The following is a 21,622-nucleotide window of genomic DNA, read 5'->3' as shown; positions in this document are numbered from 1 at the left end:
CACAAGCGCCAGTCTGAGAGCAACACCCATGAAATCACACCAAGACATTCCCAAAGAACCTCAGTCGTCTCACTTCATCCCAGTCTGGGTCCAGTTGGTGTTCTTCCTCATCGCGGCAGTCTTCCTTTACCTCATCTTCTCCAACATGGAGACAAACAATTACACCAGGAAAATAGAATGATTTAAAAAAAAAAATCATGCCCAGTTTATAGGGCTGTTTTACGTAAGTGACAGTTTATCACAGAGAGGTTTTATTTTATTTGCCTTTCAAGCGTCTTGTTACTAAATGAGAGGTGTCACTGTTCATTGTTGTGGACTGTGGTCACTCCTGTTTAAAGGCTGGTCCATGGGGTCCATGGTGGTTGCATTGGAACAGACGAGCTGGATAGAACATAAGTGCCTCAAGTGGTTTTATAAAAAAACTTGGTTGCGTGTCATTTTTAACAAAGTCTTTAACTGGTACAGATGTTCTTGGCTGGATTATTTTTGTATTATCCTGATAATTTTTTAACAGCTGAGAGAGATTGAATTTTTTTAAAAAAGGACCGAGCAATGTGGAACGCATTCAACTCAACAATAGCATTTTATTCACAGTGACATTTACATGTTTATATGCAGCAATGTACACAAATGACAAGATGCTTAGATGGGTTAAATTAAAACAACAAAACAAACAAAAAACATTTATCATAAATCATTGCTCTGTAGAACCAGGAACACAAGTTAGTGGAGATTGCTAAAAAAAAAAAAAAAAATGCTGAAAAGTCACATCGTGCCACTTGAGCGAGGAGCCGCTCTCAATACATGTGCATTAATGCTGAATTGAGCCAGAACACTAACTTTGAACGCATTGGCTCTATTTTAGTCATCTCGGGCGCAGGGTGTAACACGCAAGGCTTATGGCAATAAATAGGGGACATTCATTTAAAACTCCAATTCCAATGAAGTTGGGACGTTGTGTTAAACATAAATAAAAACAGAATACAATGATTTGTAAATCATGTTCAACCTATATTTAATTGAATGTAACCTCAACGTACAATTGCAAGGAATTTAGGGATTTCATCATCTACGGTCCGTAATATCAAAAAGTTCAGAGAATCTGGAGAAATCACTGCATGTAAGCGGCAAGGCCCAAAATCAACATTGGATGCCCGTGCCCTTCGATCCCTCAGGCGGCACTGCATCAAAAACTGACATCAATGTGTAAAGGATATCACCACATTAGTGTCCTCAATTCCCAAACGTTTATTGAATGTTGTTAAAAGAAAAGGTGATGTAACACAGTGGTAAACATGACCATGTCCCAGCTTTTTTGGAACATGTTGCAGCCATAAAAGTCCCAAGTTAATGATTATTTGCGAAAAACAAAGTTTATCAGTTTGAAGATTAAATATCTTGTCTTTGTAGTGTATTCAATTAAATATAGGTCGAACGTGATTTGCAAATTATTGTATTCTGTTTGTATTTATGTTTAACACAACGTCCCAACTTCATTGGAAAGTTTATCAGTTTGAAGATTAAATATCTTGTCTTTGTAGTGTATTCAATTAAATATAGGTTGAACATGATTTGCAAATCATTGTATTCTGTTTTTATTTATGTTTAACACAACGTCCCAACTTCATTAGAATTGGGGTTGTATTTAGCATGAGTTAAAAACTGCCCTGTGTCCAGCAGTTCTATATTAAGTAAAGTTGTCACACTTTGAAACCCACTTTGGCCTTTTCCTGACCGATTCACCAGGTTTGCTGTGACCTCGAGGGTTAATATGTTGTTAATAAACTGTACACCATCCATCTATCACAATACGACCTCCTGCACGATACTGTGTGACGATGCCCAGTACAAGAACAGTATCTAAAATTCTGCCTTTACCTAGGTAATGTTCAGTCTGGACTGGAACTGTTAGAGGCAATTTACTAGAATTCATTTGTACAACTCTGCTGCCTCATAATGAGAGTTGTTCCTAATACAGTATATTGGGATAACCAAAATGTACAGCTCTTATGACGCTGTTCAGTTAAACATTGTTAATTGAATACCTCTGATAGTGTAAATCAAAACTAAATATTACTTTGCAGCATATTTAATACAGCTCTAGTATTGGATTTTTTTTTCTTTTATTGCAAATAGTCGTAATGTGGCTGGTTTGTATAGGTACTGCACACTTGGAAACCACTATGTAACTGAATAAACCTCTATCACGTCGCATTAGTACAATCAATACAATAAAGGAAACCTGAGAAATCCTATCCCAAGGTTCTAATTTCAGGTTGTGAATTTATCATTTGCTCCACTGTGCCACTCAATATTTACCAGGCTGCTGTTTGTAACCATCCTCCATACATTCATAAATTATTTCGTTGAATTCCTATTCCACGAACGCAATATTAATCAGAGTACCATGTTTTGACTAGTGCTGGCACATACCGTACAAAAACACAAATACTCCCTGACCCCCACGTCGACAACGTCACCAAACAGATATGAGCTAAGTGGAATGTACTAACACTGTGACCCTGCGTACCTTTTGGCACGGACATAATAGTGCTTCTGTGCCGTCTGGCCTCAGCCCGGCCTCGATGTCAAGTCAAGAGCTAAGAAACTCGGGTTGGTGGTGATGCACATCAGCTGCACTGTTACCTCACAGCGAGGCAAAATTCAGAATGGCTCACAGACACATTTTCAGAAATAGGCAGTTACCAAAATAATTACTTGGTTGTGTAATTTCACACTTCATGGGTGGGCAGACAGTAATAAGTCAACTTTCCATAACATACTGCATCTCCAAGTGTTGTAATAGTTAGCAGATGTTACGGAGATACAGAAATTTAAAATACAGTGAAAACCTTGTACCATCCAATCAGTGGTGAAGTGGTTGTAGTTCTGGATTGCTGACCAAGCCAACTGGTTCTGTGGTTCTACATGAATCCCTCATGGACACAGCCAGAGCCCTTGCACGGTCCACTTCCCAGGGTTGTAAAAGCAGAAACCCAAGCTCCGTTTTAATTTCCTACGCATAGTCTCTATGCTATCAACAGCAAAATACCAAGTAAGACATACAGTACAAGATACATTTTTATCAAACCTGTTTGGTTTTTATAATCAAACCAAAGACAATACCCAGTCGTTTACAAAATGACATTAGACTGCAATGATTAAAATGATGTAATAAAATTAGATTACCGTAATTTCTGGTGTATAATGCGCATTTCCCCCCTCAAATTTTTTTTTCAAAAGTCAATAGTGTGCATTATACATGGGTATAGGAGAAAATGAAAGACTTTCACATTTTAGAAATGTATGCCACCATATAGAGGTTATGAAAAAGCTGTACACTTTCATTCCAATATGGCATCGCCCCATAGAGGTTATGAAAAAGCTGTACACTTTCATTCCAGTATGACAGGGGTACATATGACTGCATATATGTACAGTTGTGCTCATAAATTTACATACTTTGGCACAATTTGTGAAACTTTTAATATATATGTATGTGTGTGTGTATATATATATACAACCATAATTAATTTCTTTATGGTTATGTTTTTCTGAAATGCTTGACAGTTTAATTTGAATACCATTAAAATTAAATGTGTTTCACCTGGTCCTTCATGTTTTCTTTAAAGTATTGTACACATCTTACAAATTCTGCCTGAGTAATCAAACATATGAGTACAACTGTGTGTTTTCTCATTTACTAAATAAAAATAGGGCTGTGAATTTCAAAATAAGAGCAAGTAAAAAAGGTATGTGTTCAAATAAAGTGCTTAAATTCAGAATAATTCTTTGAAAAAACTAACAAAATACAGATAATACTAAACTCATGCATTGTAAAAAGGTTATACATAGAGAGAAATGTTTTCCAGAATTTTGAGGTCAACTTTGGGGGTGCGCATTATACACGACAAATTACGGTAATTCATAAATGCTGGATGGCGTTTTATGGATTAGTGTAGTGGCACTACTCACATGACAGTATAAAGATTATTTCAGTTATTACAGAATAACAAATATTCACATGACAGAAACATAACATGCACAACATACCTTCATTCAGCCTTGTGCTTGGCTGCATGTCATCATCGCTTGTTAATTGACAATGCAACATAAGTGTTTTCCACACCTGTAGATGGAAGCATGTCGTTAGGTCCATGACACCACCAAAATGGATTTCAAATAAAACATCCTGAAGTGCAGACGTTCAGCTTCAATTTAAGAGAAAAAAATACCATTTAAGAATTGCATAAAGTAAAATGTATTTGACTATAGTGGAAAAACCTTTAAATACTGTATAACCTATCACATGGCTATATTTTGAAAATGGACACACAAAAAAAGGGATGCAATTCCTAAATGGAAAATGCCATAATTTTTGTGAGACCTCTTAAATTAAGACTAAAAGTCAACACTTCAATCACATCTTGATTGTGGTATTTCAAATTCATCATGATGATGAATTGTCAAAAAAAAAAATAATTGTACCAGCATTACCAGATAATGAGCAACCCTTTATTGCTCAGTGACTGTTTTTTGTCAATGTCTTTATGTCCCAAAAGTATTCTCTGTCAATTGACTGTCTGTTGGCGTACTAGAGCGGCTCCAACTACCGGAGACAAATTCCTTGTGTGTTTTTTGGACATACTTGACAAATAAAGATGATTCTGATTCTGAATAGGAGGGGGGGGGGGGGAAATAAATAAAAATAAATCACAAAATGGTTGTTGGTATTTGGAGAGCTAAGGATTTTTTAGATGATACTTGGTATCAAAGGTTTGAAGAAATGCTGACTTACAGGATCTGGTCTCTCGCTCCAGTTCACAAGGTTTCCTCTCCTTGTTGCACAGCACCTTGGCCACAATGATAATTATAATGACAGCAACAACAAATGTCAGGCCAGACACTAGCCAACTGATCATCACTGGACTCAGAACTGGATCTGGGTCTGAAAGTGGGAGGATTTTTGTCAGTGGCATATAAAAACAACATCTACGTAATTTCTTGTGTATAATGCGCACCAATGTATAATACGCACCCCCAAAGTTGACCTCAAAATTCTGGAAAACCCTTCTATGTAGAATGCATTTTTACAATGAATGATTTTGCTTCTACCCATAGGATCAAAACATGAAGTATTATCTGTATTTTGTTAGGGTTTTTTTTCCAAGGAATTATTCTGAAGTTAAGCACTTTATTTGGACACGTAATCCTTTTTTGAATTTACATGCTCTTATTTTGAAATTCACAGCCCTACTTTTAGTGAGTAAATTAGTAAACACAAAGTTGTGCTTATATGTTTGATTACCCAGGCAGAATTTCGAAGATGGGTACAATTCTTAAAAGAAAACATGAAGGACCAGGCGAAACACATTGAATTTTATTTTACTGGGATTCAACTGAAACGGTCAAGCATTTCAGAAAATTATGATCACTAAACCAACCATAAAGAAATTAATGATGGTTGTTGTTCAGTCATCAGACATATTAAAAAAAAAAAATTCAAATTCTGCCAGCCTATGTAAATTTATGAGCATAACTGTACATATATGCAGTCATACGTACGTACCACTGTCATATTGGAATGAAAGTGTAGGCTACACCTTTTTTATAACCACGCGGTGGCATTTTGGAATGAAAGTGTACAGCTTTTTCATAACCACTAGATGGCGGCATACATTTATAAAATGTGAAAGTTTTTTTTCATTTGCCCCTATACCTATGTATAATGCGCAGTATTGACCTTTGACAGTTTTTTTTTGGGTGGGGGGGGGGGGGGCAATAGAGAGCAATACAATTTTAAAATTTGCAATGCTACAAACAACTACAAAATAAACAGTGCATTACCTGTTTGTCTTTGTTATCTGTCAACTGTCTTTGTTTTGTCTGAAAATAAAGTATACTAAACCGAACAGGATGCAGCTTCTTCAGATTGTTTTTTGTCTGTACCTTTATTCATAACCGATACTCTAGTCATGCATAATGAGGCAGCCAAGGAAATTTCACCTCTTATAGATATGGGCAGAGCCTGGCTCTCTCTGGAGACAAAGGTGCGCCCCCCCAGCTGGACCCGATACAGGCAGTAATAGTAGCCCTCATCTGAGCTCTGAGCACCGGCGAAGTTGAACGTGACGGAGGGTCTGAGGGCAGGCAGAGAGTGGCGCACTGTGCCATTGGGACGGATGAGTCGCAGCTGAAAGGAGCCTCCAGGGTACGGCTGCGGTGTGGAGCATGTGATGTTAAAACTGTGGCCCTTGATGACGGAACCAGCCGGGGCTTCAGAGGATGTGTTGTACCAGTGCTGGGGGGTCAGGAGTTCCACTGTGAGCACACCGAAGAAGAAATAACTCTTTCAAGGTCTTTTTATCTCACAAAAGTGAGTACAATCTTCACATTTTTGTAAATACTTTATTATACCTTTTCATGGGACAACACTATAGAAATGGCATTTTGCTACGACGTAGTCCGTATGCAAATCTACTGTCCCCTTAAAATAACACACAGCCATTGTTGTCTATACCGCAAGCAACAAAAGTGAGTACAGTAAACCCCCGTCTATCACAGAGGTTATGTTCCAGACCCCCTCGCAATAAGTGAAAATCAGCAATCTAGAAATACCTATGGAAATATGCAAAAAAAAAAATATCGGCGGGGGGGGGGGGGGGGTTTGCTTGAAATTGTTTTAGGGTCTTCAAACACACTTAAAACAATACACACACATTAAAACACAAAATATATTGAGAGTGGGCAAGAGCAATGAATACAAAAATGGTTAATAAAAAAATGGCTATAAATTCAAATTAATAACAAACAAAACAAATTCATAAAAAAAATAAAGAGACTACCGGAGAAACTACTTGGACTATCAACTGGTATACATTTTTTTTTTTAAAACACTGACCCAAAAGAGCAAGACAGCAAAGCATGAAGCGCGATATAGCGGGTGTTTACTGTACACCCCAAAGTGAAAATGTCCAAACTGGACCCAATTAGCCATTTTCCCTCCCAGGTGCTATGTGATTTGTTCGTGTTACAAGGTCTCAGGTGTGAATGAGGAGCAGGTTGGGCGTTATCACGCTCACACGCTCTCGTTCTGGACACGGGAAGTTCAAAATGGCACCTCATGGCAAAGAACTCTGAGGTTCTGAGGGAACGAAAAAAAAAAAGGAATCGTGGCTCTACATAAAGATGGCCTAGAATACAAGATTGCCAAAACCCTGCCCAAGACCATAACAGCACATGTTCCACTGACAATGGATACAATTTGACAGAAACATAAGCATCGAAACAAAATTAAAGAAACAAGTGTGGTCCAATCACTTCTCCATGACTGCGTATCGTCACTATTGGGCAGAAACCTCCTATCTCCAAATTTGGCCAATTTCATATCTTTTCACAAATCGATACGATTAGTCAGTTACCGCATGGGTCTGTTATTTTTCCAAATTACTGACCCATTTAAAGTGTTGAAAATGGCTTCCTCTCTTTGATGACACAATGTTAATGGCTCAACAATACTGATTTCCTGTTAAGTGAAGTATTGGAGAATACCACCTTACAGAAGCATTATGTAAGATGACAAGTGGTATAAAATGGATGGATGTACTGTATTTTGAACGGCTTTTTACAGACTAAGATTTAGGGCATTCTTGGAAAACCACCCAACCATCATAAAATATCCAGGTTGCTATAGAAAAAACTAATTGTTGTGGGGAAAAAAGACATGCTGAAAAAGAATGCATCAAAAACTGTGAATGGGTGGCGCTTGGGCGAAGAATGCGTGACTCACCCACAGTGATGTTGACAGAGTTGCTGGGCGGAGAGCTGAGCAGCTGAGAAGGCGAGCTGCCTCTGACCCTGTAGCGACAGCTATAGCTGCCCTGGTGGAATGTGTCTATGTCGGACACAGTCATCTCCACCCGTGACTGACTCATCTCGGCCCTCTGCGTCACCACGGGCGTGGACGCTCCATGCTTGTACAGGTGGAAGTCGCTGACGTGGTGACCTGACAAGGCGCTGCAGCTGAACCGGACTGCCTCTCCGGAAGAGAACACGGTGTGGGGTGACAATAGTGAGAGGATGGGCATGAAAAGGGTACCTGTGAGGAAAAGAGAGCGTCATCACGAAGCTCAGATTTTATTGAAGAACAGGTTATTAGTATTTACTCGACACTGTGGCTGAAATTGCAATAACCCTCAGAATTGTGAATGGTGAAAGAAAAATGGGAGTAATTGAGGCCCCACCTAAAAAGGTTTAGAACTACCTATATTAATAGTTTACACTGATAAATATACCACAAGCTATGATCCCAAAATGTTACAACATTATCCTTAAATGGTTTACTAATTATTTCATTTTTGGGGGGGAAAAAAACACACAAGGAGTACACATGTACATGCACATTGCGCCGAAGTTAATTCTACAAACAACCCTGGATAATTTAGCTCTTCCATGACATACAATAATCTTAGTCTTTCAATCGAGAAGATTTCAACAATACATCCTTAACAGTTAACACCAATTACTACTTTCTTATTAACCAGGGCTTTGGCCCCATTTTGTAGCAATTTGGTCATTACAGAAAGTGCACAAAAATAGGTGCGTTTTCAGTGGCTAGTTAAGGATATGTTCCACAGAAAAATATGTGAATGTGTGTCTATTCATGATTTAGCCATCCATCCGTTTTCTATACAACTTATCCTGTTCAGGGTCACGGGGAGCTGTGGAGCCTATCTCAGCTAACTTTGGGTGAAAGGCGGACTATACCCTGGACTGACCGCCAGTCAGTACTCGCACACATAGAGAGACAGACAACCATTCACACTCATATTCCCAACATCACTGAACACACCCAACCTACACCGTAGTCAGGCGGATGTACCACTAACCTATCAGTGACCAAATTTGTGACAGGCACACTACCCTCAGGACTTACAGTTACAACCTTCAATCGCAACAACTCAAGTGGTTGTTTTTGATTTGCTACAACTGCTTTGTTTAAGGTCTTATTTTATTAGAACGAAATATGCACACATTTGTATGCAGGCAGTCACACACGTACCCCCCCCCCATGAATTAGCACAAAGCACCTTATTGATAGGTCGTCTCACCTGAGCATTTTACCCCTGCATCATTTTCATGGGTGCAACGGGTGTGACTATGCAGGATGACGGCACAGCGGGTCAAACTGGACTCGTGTCCCGAGCACTGAACGTGCCTCAGCCAGATCTGCCCCCTGCCCATACCAAAAGCTGCCCCGTGGAGGGCCGACTCTGCCAAGCCACACGCCAGCTGCAGGCACACCACGTCAGCATCGCGGAGGTCCCAGCCGTGGTCGCAAACTGTCCCCCACTGGTTATGTCGGAGAATCTCGACACGGCCGGAACACTTGTTCTCGCCATTCACAAGTCTGATCCTGTCTGAGGGCCAAAAACAACATTTAGGAGGACCACTCTATATCGCTATGTATGGTGGGAGAGCACTTTTGCTCCAAAATTCTGGCTTACCGAAGGCAGTGACCCTGTCCCGCAGAACCCCTAACAAACCTTTAACAAAATGAGAAATTCAATTATCATCAGGCAAAGAGAGATTTCAACTCTTGTTATTGTGCTGTCAAATTTAAAAGAACCCATACACCCAACAAGAGGAAAAGGATGCCACTAAATCCTCCTACTGGTGTTGGGTGGTTGGTTTAAGCTGTTCATGGATGGTGTACTGGTTACTTGTATGCGGTTTGATTCAGAAATCAAAATAGTCTATTTACATTAACGACAGTGTGTCATTTGTCTCAACAACATTAGGTATATTGTATTACCATGTTAGAACACATCTTAAGTGCTACACTTGTGACCACACACATCATTATGACAAATTTTGGCAGCCCTCTGTTGTACAAAATAGCTTTGATTCAGCCAACTTTTGCTATAATTACTCTATCCTATTTTACAGCAACGTTGACACTCAGCTGACCGATGTGTATTTATTTTTTGGTTGGCAAGACTGTACCACTTCAAAAACACATAATTACTTCTAAGACATTAAAAGCCACAGTTAGGGTATAAAATTGTTACCGATTACCGTAGTTCTCCAAAGTAAGGGTTTGAGCCACAGCTAAGGTTTGAAATTAAGATTTCAAGCCTGGGTTGGGTTTTAAATGAGGTTTAGGGCACGGGTGTCAAATTCATTTTTGTTAGTTATGACTTCCCTCGGAGGGTCGTTATGACTGTGAACCCTTATAAATGAATTATCACCTCACATAATTACATATACACGACAAATTGATGGATAATTACATTTCATTTACGTTTCTTTTAAAAGGGGTATTGTAACCAAAAAAAGCTTGCAATATCTCAACATTATTACAAGTGAAGACAATTTACAATTTTGATATTTTCGCAAGAAACACGAAGTCGACGTACATGATTCCCTTTCGCGGGTCACATACAATGATATGGCGGGTCGGATCTGGCCCCCGGGCCACCAGTTTATCATCTGTGGTTTAGGGTTTCAAACCACAGTTTGGGTGTCAAGCCTGGGTTGCGCTTTTAAAGAAAGGGTAGGCTTTCGAAGTAGGTTTTCAAGCTTGGGTTGAGTTTTTAAACAAGGTAGAATTTTAAAGTAGGGACTCAAGCCACAGTTAGTGTTTCAAATGAGAGTTTCAAGCCACAATTAGGGTTTCAAGCAGGGTTTGAGGTTTCAATGTAGAATTTGAAGCCACCGATAGGGTTTAAATTTGGGTTTGAAGCCTGGTAAGAGTTCGACATAAGGATTATGGTTTCAAGCAACCCGGGCAAGAAAAGAGGACTTAAAACATGTATTTGGGTTCCAAGCTACAGCGAGAGCTTTAAAATTAGGCTTTCAAACCTGGGTTAGGCTTTACAAATAGTGTCTATATGCATAGTTAAGGTTTCCAGCCTGGGTTACTTACTTAGGGTTTTGAACTATAGGGTTAAGCATTCGAAGTAGGGTTTCAAGCCACACAGTTAGGGTGAATTATTTTAACTTTAAAAGTATTACAATGTAAGAGGGTGAAGTATTTTAACTTTAAAAGTATTACAATGTAAGAGCGGCTGCTACGGTGTGATACAAACATCGACGCGGTTAATTTAAGCACCAAACCAATATAGAGTTAAACTCTTTAAATGTTAGCCCATGATATCGTGTGATTTAGACACAAACACAGCTAACTAGCTACCCGTTAGCCACACTGAGGGACGATTAGCAGCCTTAGCTTACCCGTTAGCAGGATGTGGAGGAATGACAGCATCGTTTCCCCCTCACCCTTCCATCAAACAGTGGGTTCGGGTTGACTCCCGACGGGTGTGGTGCTGGGGAAGGACGCTACAAACATGCAGCATGAGCTACTTTCGTTAGCTAAGTAGGCTAAGCAGCTTCAGGGTTCGGTTGACCAAGCGGTGACTAAATGTACAGTATACGAGCGGCAGAGATTTCCGGTATGAAAAGCGACGCCGAGTTCGGTCATGTGGAGAGTGAGGTCGTCACAAGCATTTGACGTCCATGTCGGAATTATGTTGGGTCAAGAGTCAAGTTTATCCGGCCCGGTGATTAGCAGTTCTCGAAGTGGCCGCAAGGGGTCAGCATTATACAGCCTCTTAAACAAAATAAAATCGCCGATTCCCCTGTAATACATTTAGCGGGTTGCAAAATTGTTTACAATAGTAACACAGTCTCCTCGAGGTGCACAATTAACTAGTTTACGGAGCAGTGTACGACTACCATTGTCACGCAGCACAAAAAGACACGCCCGGTTACCGCCGTACTGCTTTTCATTTTGAATAGTTCAGTCATGGCCTGTAAGTGTTTTTCAGACAAATAATGTACTGTAATTAGGACATTTTGAGGTTACGAAGGCACACATTGAACTGCTTTGCACAACACGAATTGATCATGTTGTACAAGACCGTACTGTTACCGCCATACCCCCCATTTGTTTTATCAGAGAAATGACAAGATTAAAAATAGAAAACACAGAGCATTTTGTTAGAAATTCAAAGTTAAACGAGCCTGGTAAAAGTTCAATTATCTTTCATGATGAGATTTTTTCTACGGCACATGAGCTTTTGAATGTCAAGGCATATTTGTGTGACTAGGAAAAAAAAAATGTTTTACCTCGATGCATTTTATTGACTCGCTGGTCAAAATGAGGCTCAACCTAATCATATTGTAAAATGAAATGTCACAATCCTTTTTTCACAAAAAAAAGAAGTAAACATGTAAATATAGGTTTATATATTAAAGAAAAATATGACATTCTTCTCTATAAATCTAACCTGAAAACAAGCATACTGTACTTGTCCAAAAATGATGTGTTCATTGAAAGGTGACAAACAGCGCTATTAGTAGTACTTCTAGGTGAATCATTTCCCTTCATAATAACTACATGATTCAACCTCCATCCTCATGTGCGCAGATTCGGTTATTACTGAAAATACAAAGGCAAACAGACATCAAATAACAAAACAAAATAATTTAGTTAACAACTCATTTAGGAAGATTGCCCTTTTTCCCCACAGGTTAGCAACTTCTTGTTCTATTTTGATAATCTCTCAACAAGTATTCAGTACAACAATGTGTTCTTTAAATAACAGAACAAGTCGCTTCAGGTCCAAAATAGAAGTCTCTCAGGCACCACACTAACATGAACGTGCTGAAATTCCAAACTTTTTTTCTGTGTGTTCAGCCATGGTGCGCGGCATTCAACGTTTGCCCAAAAGAAAAGCCCAAGTCACCAAACGGCTTTTTTTTTTTTTTTTTTTTTTTTTTTTTTTTACTTGGAGTCTCCCAGTAGATGGACAATGAGTTCATATGTGGACAGGACGATGGCTGTGTTGGGGATTTGTCTAATTAGCTGTGGAATGAGTCCTCTATAAAAAGCTGCGTAGCCTTCCTCCAAAGCTATTAACCTCCCGGTCTGAAAGAAATACTTGTACTTGCTGCCTTCCTCACGCAGTCTTGTCCGAATCACCTCTGCGGAGACAAAATATACAACAAATAATTTAAGTCGTTTGGCCCCCGAAATCAGTTGTGGCAGGTACAAGTGCTTACCATGTGGGTAGGCTATGCAGGATGCACATCCCTTTGAGAAAGCAGCCGCCATCATCAAGCGCAAGAAGTCAGAAGCTCTTTTCTCGTTTTCACTGTTTGGGGACGTAAGCTGGTTGTCAGCGAGCCGCTTCTTGAGTGTCTCATAGATGAGGAAGCAGATCATGGTCTCGGAAATGCCGGCGTAGGATGCGGTCAGGCCGCGGTAGAAGCCCCGGATACCCTCAGTTTTGTAAACATGGCGGGCGCACTGTAAGGCATTCATTTTCTTCTCTCCTCGTGCTCTGAAAAGTCAAACACGTGACTGTCGGTTGTTGACAAAATCACAATGTTTATTTTTAGGGCAGCCATTTTATCAAAATTGTTTTTTTATTCTGAATGCGGAACAAGAATGAAATAGAGCAGTGATTCTCAACAACTACACTGTGGAATATTAGTGCGTTGTGAGGGATCCAATTTCATTTACCCACGACACCCATCTCATTTTCACGAAAAATATTTACTCCAAAAGTGTCTTTGTTCATCCATCTATGCCAGCGACATACAGTGACAGAAAGAACAAGTTGTTGAACATGCTCAGATTGAGCCAATTCATCTTTTTATTGGGGGCGGGGGGGGAATGTCAAATGTGCAGGTCAAAATAAGAAGAATAATCAAAGTATTGCAGAGCATTCACCACGAGTCCTTTAAATATTAATCTTCTATTTATCCTTTATATAAGAGCTGTCAATCTCTAACTTTAAAGTTAAATGAATCGCAAACCTTCACGTTGGTTTGCCTGATATTATTCAGGTCTGTTCCCAACTTGGATGAGGCTTATTTGGTGGGAAAATATTTTGCATTTGTTTTTTTTTTCCCCCTTCAAAAAAGAACATTCTCCTGTGACCTTACATATTCAACACAGCAAGTGTAAATATAGACTCTTCTTCTGCACACAGGCCAATGCGTCAGAGCTGTGTATTTACAGACACCGATCACAAGCGGAGTGTCACGTAGTGAATGGCCCAAGGACGGCAATGCCATGTTAGGCGATAAGGGCTTCTGTTGTAAACGACATTGTACATACTGACTACCTGTCTTCAAAGACCCTAACATAATTGGTGTACTTTAGTGTTTTCCCAAACTTTGAGCCAAAGCACACATTTTACGTGAAAAAAAAAAAAATATCTCACTGCACACAAAATCACATCTCAATATACTCACAAATTGACTTGGTGTGAAATCTGCACCTGTTAAGTTACTTGTACCTTCTGCTATCTTGAGGAAGAGCATTGAATTGCTCTGCCTTCACTACACATTGTTGGCATGGATACACGAACAAAGATAGATTATTTGCAAGGTGGTTCAGTTGTCAACCCAATTAAATGAAACTGGAAAATTTCCTGTGCCACAGCCTGAAAATGTCTCATGGCAGTAGTTGGGGATCTGTGGTCTCCTCTTTCCAGATCCAGAAGCTTCACGCAACACACAGAGCAGGTGCACTTAACGGTGTACTCACTTTTTCTCTAGCTGCATCCTGGTCTTGACCATCCAGATGGGATTCATCAGAGAGTTTGTCACAAAAGCTGAAGGACAAACAAAATATTTGTTCTACTATTAAACCATTCTAAGACAGGAAAGGAAGGACACATGAGAATATCTGCAAAATATACATTTCCCTTTTATTATTCGACTTCAAGCACACCAAAACATCTCCTTGGCTGCTGGACCACATGACATTGCTTTTATGCTGTGTGTGACAATATGATAGGGGCTCACCTGCAACACCAGCAGAGGACATGTGCACAGCACCACTATTGGGAACCAGTATCCCATTGAAGAGCTCTTTGGATTTGGAATATGCAGCAAAGTAAATAGCTCTGAAACACGGGAGAACCAACTGGTGAGAACTCAACATGCCACAGAAGGTGCCGGAAAGATTTTCACTACAACACAATGTGAACACATTCTCAAGCTGTGAAATCTGTGAATGTGGTTTTATAACCACTGGGCTATTCATGTTTTGCGAGTGATTGTGGAGAGCTTGTATCCAGAGGAGCAGGTTTCCCTGCGCCTCGCTTCGAGAACACACTGTCATCACACCAGAATAGGCTGAATAAGCACTGAGAGCCCCAGTGGCCACAAGAGCTGGACTGAATGGGAGCAGGTCCAAGTTGGCTAGTGGATCAGTGTGGTGGTGGCATTACGGGATAAAAGCCTCATGATGCGGCTATTCATTAACCAGGGGGTGAAAGTAACCCCATGAGTGTCTTCAGCCAGCAGTCTCAAAGTCCAATCAATGATATGTACTGCATTTAAAGCATATATAATAACAGTGTACTGTACTACGCTGGTGGACGGATTTGCTTGTTGACACACTAAAAATGAGAATGTATCAAATGTATTAGAATAGAATAGATTAGAATTGAATAAAAAGCCTTTATTGTCATTGTATGGTGCAGATACAACGAAATTGGGGTACCACTCCAAGTTGAGGAATACAAAGAGAATTGATTGTTGCGTTTATGTATGGGTGAGATTTTTGACACTCAGATGTTAAAATTCAAAATAAAATATAAATAAATATTTCTCAAAAACATTGCACCATTCTCTTGTAATTGTATTTTTTTCCTTTTCTTTTTAGTGTAGCCCTAATTGTACATTTTAGCTTTAAACTGCTAAACTGTCTAAGGGACAATGTTTTTGTGGGGACAAATCTTTCATTTGATTCCTGCTAACTCTGGTAATTGTGACCTGGTGAGAACTTTGAACATTGTTGCTATGACAACAGCTTACTGTTCATAAGGAAATTCAAGCGCATAACTGAGTATTATTAAGTTTTGGGGTAGTGGAGTACAGGGACATCTCAATGCGTAATCATTGACTTTGCGCACCAACTAGCAGGCGTCACAACATTGCCACATAGTTCCGACTTTGTGCAACAAAAATACAATTACGTAAACGTTGCCTCAACATGGAAGAAACTCAAATGTCTAGCCCAGCGTTTGCTTTACCTTGACGGAGCCACGCCGACGAGATTTGGCCCCAGACCGCGGAAAAGAGATCTTGGTCCCTCTTTCTCGAGGATTGATCTGAAAGAAATACAAAACGATTGGTCATCAAATACAAAAACCAAGTGAGTTTATGACCGTTTTCTGATTAACAAGTGGATGTTAAAATACATCAACATGAATTTATGGAATGAAGCCCTGCTCTATTTATAGAATGGACATTATAGCATCCTCCTAATCTGGTTCCAAGTGATACGTCAGAGGTGGTCCCTTCAGACAGAACCACACCCACCCCCAACGGACACATGCAATTGGCGTGCCTGCGACAACACCCATACTATCTATTTGACTTTTGTGACCTTCATTACTCAGATGGCTGGGAGTTGAATGTTATGGGAAGCAAAGCAGCCTATGTTGTTTTTTGTAACACACTCCCTGCCCCCAAAAGGTTTATTAACCAACTGAATTGCCCGTTTTCCAACAACAGCCGGGTCAAAATGAAACTGACAATAAAACTGTTTTGAGGTCTAAGTCACTGGCTGTCGGCTATTTATGGCCTACGCCATAGCTTACTGTACATTTTATGTGGTACACTGTAAGAACATGGCTGTCATTGCAAAGACACACACGCAACCGTGAAAAACATGTTTGGGATAAAGCCGGCTGAGACCTAAACCGACACACAAATGTGTTCCATGAGACACTTTTTTTATCATCCGTTTAAGTATCTAGAATTTAAGGCCCTAGTTAACAGCATACCAGACCGGTACAGTTTGCAGCCCCTGTCATCTGGGTGTAATTTAACACTGCTGCTGCAGCAACCAGTTAAAAAAAATTCCCTTGTAGTTTCCTCAGATCTTCCCTGAGCCAGCCTCATAAAAAAGGCCATATATTTGCTGTATAAAGTATCAGTGCCCTACGTCTAAAATAAAAATCAAATCAAATCAAATCAAAAATTACTTTTGATGCATATAGCTGTGTCTGGTGGAAAATGCTGGTCGGTGTCACAGCTTGCAGCTGTTTAGGAACACCAAGCAAGAGCAGCAGACAGTGTGCTTAATCCTGCTTTATGTAGGACAAGATTAGCGCCACTAGTTGGTAAACTATGCCACAGTAAGGAAAAAAATAACTGCATAGAAGTAGCTACATAATTACGCCCAACAAGTAGCTATGCAGACTGTATATATCAAAATACAAGGAGGCACTTCTAAACCCATGATATTCCAGCTAGCCAAGTGTGGACGTTGTTCTGCGCAGACCTGTAGGAACAAAGTGTTCCCACCATAGGTAGAGTACTGCAAATGCCTCAAAGCACACGTAATGCAGCATGGCCTGATAGGGGTTGTCTGACAACATTGTACCGTAAGACTTGCACCAGCCCAGGCGTAACAGTTCCTGGCCGGATGACCCCAGTCCCACTGAGGGTACCGAGCTGGACCTGGAAGACGGGCCGGAGGGTGAGACCGGAGGACTGTAGTCGTGTCTTTAACACCTCCAAGGGGCAGGTCACGATGGCTCCCACTGTACCGCTACACCTGCAAAATGATATGAGGAAAAAAAATTTACACTGTTGGTATTTTGAATCAAGTACTTAACACATCTGTTTAATTCCTAATATGGAAGCCCTGAAGTTGAAGGTCCCTAGACCAAAATATTTTTGTCACACGAGACCTCTGCGTACCTCACAAGACCCAAGGACTTTTAGTGCGTGTCAAAGGACTAACTCTGCACTTGTGCTTTCCTTTTTGGTGGCACACATTTCTTTTTGCTTGGAGAAAAACCATGATTTCGCAAAATGCTAGCACAATAGCTGTGCTAGCATTGAAAATTATCAAATTTCGCTTAATTGATCCAAAAAATAATTAAGATCGCCATGTGTGCCTTTCTTCAATTCCTCTAAGTATATCAGCTTTGCGTTCAAATAAACAGGCCCAGGTTTCGCGGCAAGTAAATTTGTGAGGAAATAAGGATGAGATCACTATTTCAGTATATGTACTGTATATTTTTTTGGGGGGGTGGTGTGCCATGACATTTTCCTAATGTAAACTATTCACCTTGGCTCAATATAGGTTGGGGAAAAACTGCCCTAGTGCAACTTACTTTCAATTATTTTATCTCAGGTTAGGAATGCACTGACACCAGCATCAGGTATCGCTGCCTATATAGTAGTTACCGTAATAATTCTGGGATACTGTACGCACCGACACCACATCACCAGCCTGACATACACTTTCTGTGTGTCATGTCAACCACACGTGTGTCTGGCGGAATACTTTAAGGACACGGATGACAAAACTTTTAGGCTACAGAAAATTAGGCTCTGCAAAATGGATGATGAACGCTTCGGGCGGTGACGGAGGCAGCAATATGAATTGCTGCTGCGGCTGCATGGGGTGTTCATATTGTGTTTTGTATTTTACCATATAATGTGCTCATAACAGCTTTTGTAAATTGTTATGAGCCCCAACTGTGATCTGTGTCGCCTTTAAAGTGACATTTTGCAGATACTTTTTCCGCATTCAAGTCATTTGCAATTTATCTGTAATGCAGATAAAACAACACAGTTTTGGCTGCATAACAGGTAACTCCATGCATCTCTGAGTCAATTATGTTGTGCTTTGTTTACTTTTCATTATCTTTCATCTGTTTGACACGGGCGAATTAATGCTGGGTTGTTGTTGAGTGCAGCCACCATTCATGTTTACACGAGCAGTCACGTAATGTGTGAGCTGTGTTCAGGTACACTTTGTAAATTAAAGTGAATGTGTATTTTTCATTCTGAACAGTATGATAAAACAGATTACTAGGGTTATTAACATTTGTATTGGAATGCTTTAGTTAACACACATTATAGGATCACAGTTGTAATGATTCATTTTGTTTTGTAATATGGGATTTATTCTGTTTGTGTTGTGATTTTGTAAATAATGACAAGTTGTTACTCTAAAAGTGTTAAATTTGAGTGAAATATATGGCATGTTCAAGAAAAAGCCTTTTTTTTTTTTTAAACAATATTTGACGGATATTAAACACATTCACATCACAATTGCAAGATGTAATGAGTATATATACTCAATGTGTCGGTGAATACTCAAATGTACTTGTACCCAGTCTGGAAAAAAGTGGTATCAGTGCATCCCTAGTTTTGGTACCGGTACATGAACATTGAGGCACCTGGCTTTATTGTCCATTCACTAGCAATCTGTCACACTTGCTATTGTGACAATGACGCCAAATTATGATAATGGCTATTTGTCAAAAGCGGATTTTGATGTGGGAGTAAACTGGCCAAAGCATGACGTCAATCCCACAACTTTATTTTAGCCAATGTCATGACTATGTCATTCATTCCCTACTACTGTGCTGCCACACAGTGTGTTGAATGAGATCATCGGGTGTGCTGCGGGATATTATCCATTTTTACCTAATTGACCCAAAAATTACATCCTCATTTACAACAAATAATCCATATTTATCTGTTTTTTCATTTATGAACTCGTAAATGCTCTTTACTAGATGGCTGAAGGTACAATTAACCTGTGTATCTACCTGTTGACATGACTAACAGAACTACTAGAATAGCTTTGTGCTCAACGAAACAAGTGCAGATTTCACAATGGGTACGTGAATGCATCAGTAAAATGAGATGAGATATAGTAATCACTTCAGTGTATACTATACAGTACTTTTTGTGACATTTTTGTTTGGTGGTGTGCCTGGGATTTTTGTAAAATATCTGCCTTGGGTCCATGGAAGTTGGGAAACAACTGTTTGGAAAACATTACTATGCAAGAGTATCATTAAGATCACTTTGTGTTGGTTCATGTAATTGCAGACAGTGCCAAAATGGTCCTGCACTTTTCAAGGGTAAAATGGCGTCATATTAACTAAGCAGCCGTTGTAAAAGCGCGACTTTAACATCAGCGTACAGCTACTAGTCAGCGACACGAAGTGACGTCTTGCCGTTTCGTAGCGTGACAAGCAACATATATCCGAGGAAGATAACGTGCTGGCGATGTGCCTCTTCTCGTTACATAACAACAGCAAACTACAGCCCGTGAGATCCGCCATCGTGCCAACAAACCGCTAGCTCGAGTTCCTCATCACAGTGTTGCGTTAATGGAGCATTTTACACACAAAACACACCGTTATCAGCTCCGTACGTGACGCCCGACTGATATAAATCATGCTAAGATTAGCTCGCTAATATCCGTGGAATCTGTATTAATCCGTGTAATGGTAATACAATGCATGATGTGGACGGGTGATTTACGACAATGTAGGTTCTTCCTTATTGGTGAAAGGTGTTTCAAAGGCATTGACAATATTCAAGAGGCAGTCAATATGTATCGAAAACGCAGACATACTGTATAGAAGAACGTATGGAAACGTTAGCTTTATATGATGATGAATTGCTAACGTCAGCTAGCTGGCGCTAACCGTTAGCACTCCGGTCAACGGCCCGGGAGGAGCCCAGTCGCCCATCGTTGAGTGTAAAAGTGTTATTTTAAGTATGATAAGAAGGTGGTAACGCGTATTTATCTTGGGTAAACGTTTGGAAATTGGCCGTTTGGAGGCAGCGGCATTACATTGACTTACCCTCCAGCAAAGAGATGCAGAAGCGTGTCTTTCTGGGCCATCGTCCTACTTCTTCTTCTTCTTCTTTGCTCTTTTACTTTCAAACAGCCACCATAGTAATCGGAAAATGTCCGAATAAAGTCGCGTTGACGCTGACTAAAACGGTTCGGAGCGTTTTCACGTGCACAGAGCTGACTTTGTGTGCCGGGTGGGCGGAGCTGTCAGCTAGAGGCGGACCGAGCGAGAAGTCTGCTGAGGAGGTGTCGCCCGCAATGACGTCAGTGGGACGGAGGAGGGTGTTGTCTGTGACGTAGGCACACGTGCTCGGCAGCGCCGCTCTCACCTTTGCATGTCTCTTTGTTGTTGTTGCAAACCGAGGTACAAAAGGAGCATGAGGTCAATCGTGTTGGATCTGTTGTAAAATTGGGGAGGGGGGCTATATCATTTCTATTTATTTACCCACACATTAGCAGTGGTGTGAAGGACAAAAGTAGATTTTTAAAGTAACTGTACTTGAAAATAAATTTTCTACTCTTTGATGGATTACTACACATAATGCAGCCCTATGGGGGCACAAGCCAGTGCAAACTCTAGGCTGGTCCAAGCCCGGATAAATGAGGGTTGGGTCAGGAAGGGGATCTGTCTTAAAATGTTGCCAAACAAATATGAGCGTTCATCCGAAGAATTCCATACCGGATCGGTCGTGGCCCGGGTTAAGTGGCGGACGTTGTTAACCGGCGCCATAAACCTGCAGGGCGCCGGTGGAAATTCAGCTACTGTGGGTCAAAGTCGAAGAAGAGGTGGAAAGCGGGTTCTTCGGCAGAAAGAGAAGAGGAAAGCACATAGCCTAGAACTGAATGTGGGGACTTTGAATGTTGGGACTATGACAGGAAAATCTCGGGAGTTGGTTGACATGATGATTAGGAGAAAGGTTGATATATTGTGTGTCCAGGAGACCAGGTGGAAAGGCAGTAAGGCTATAAATTTAGGGG

The 21,622-nt window shown here is 40.4% G+C and overlaps 2 protein-coding genes across 6 annotated transcripts; both read right to left on the bottom strand.

Moving 5' to 3' along the window:
• Positions 1 to 564: 564 nt before the first annotated feature.
• si:ch211-150o23.3 (uncharacterized) lies at positions 565 to 12,080 on the bottom strand. 5 transcript variants are annotated; one of them, XR_009787905.1, is made up of 9 exons: positions 11,236 to 12,080; positions 9,507 to 9,545; positions 9,111 to 9,419; positions 7,790 to 8,098; positions 6,007 to 6,321; positions 4,799 to 4,948; positions 4,498 to 4,673; positions 4,054 to 4,129; positions 565 to 3,034 (listed from the first exon to the last, which is right to left on the bottom strand). XR_009787905.1 is itself a non-coding variant. In XM_061768887.1 (8 exons), the coding sequence occupies exons 1-7, from the start codon at positions 11,264 to 11,266 to the stop codon at positions 4,086 to 4,088; spliced, it is 1,197 nt and encodes a 398-aa protein (XP_061624871.1). In that variant the 5' UTR covers positions 11,267 to 12,080; the 3' UTR covers positions 565 to 3,034; positions 4,054 to 4,085. The 5 variants fall into 5 exon arrangements, 3 of the variants coding, with proteins under 3 accessions (XP_061624871.1, XP_061624863.1, XP_061624854.1); XR_009787900.1 differs by having other exon boundaries at positions 565 to 4,129; XM_061768887.1 differs by lacking the exon at positions 4,498 to 4,673.
• Positions 12,081 to 12,757: 677 nt separating this feature from the next.
• On the bottom strand, positions 12,758 to 20,862 carry slc25a33 (solute carrier family 25 member 33). The gene is made up of 7 exons (XM_061768944.1): positions 20,652 to 20,862; positions 17,414 to 17,587; positions 16,056 to 16,133; positions 14,821 to 14,921; positions 14,561 to 14,627; positions 13,066 to 13,346; positions 12,758 to 12,987 (listed from the first exon to the last, which is right to left on the bottom strand). Exons 1-7 carry the CDS (start codon positions 20,690 to 20,692, stop codon positions 12,788 to 12,790), a joined length of 942 nt encoding a protein of 313 aa, XP_061624928.1. The 5' UTR covers positions 20,693 to 20,862; the 3' UTR covers positions 12,758 to 12,787.
• Positions 20,863 to 21,622: the final 760 nt, after the last annotated feature.

This window comes from Phyllopteryx taeniolatus, chromosome 1, assembly GCF_024500385.1.
Source record: "Phyllopteryx taeniolatus isolate TA_2022b chromosome 1, UOR_Ptae_1.2, whole genome shotgun sequence".
In the NCBI taxonomy this organism is placed as follows: domain Eukaryota; kingdom Metazoa; phylum Chordata; class Actinopteri; order Syngnathiformes; family Syngnathidae; genus Phyllopteryx; species Phyllopteryx taeniolatus.
The sequence above is the reverse complement of the archived record's forward strand: the minus strand, read 5'-3'. Positions and strand labels throughout refer to the sequence as shown.

Coding starts and splice junctions, on each gene's coding strand:
- si:ch211-150o23.3 (XM_061768870.1), bottom strand. CDS start 11,266: ATGCTGTCATTCCTCCACATCCTGCTAACGG. Junction 8,099..9,110: donor TGCAGGGGTAAAATGCTCAG/GTGAGACGACCT, acceptor TTTTCCTCACAG/GTACCCTTTTCATGCCCATC. Junction 4,949..6,006: donor TCTGCCCATATCTATAAGAG/GTGAAATTTCCT, acceptor TCCCACTTTCAG/ACCCAGATCCAGTTCTGAGT.
- slc25a33 (XM_061768944.1), bottom strand. CDS start 20,692: ATGGCCCAGAAAGACACGCTTCTGCATCTCTTTGCTGGAGG. Junction 17,588..20,651: donor CTGCATCTCTTTGCTGGAGG/GTAAGTCAATGT, acceptor ATCATTTTGCAG/GTGTAGCGGTACAGTGGGAG. Junction 16,134..17,413: donor GGGCTGGTGCAAGTCTTACG/GTACAATGTTGT, acceptor TATTTCTTTCAG/ATCAATCCTCGAGAAAGAGG.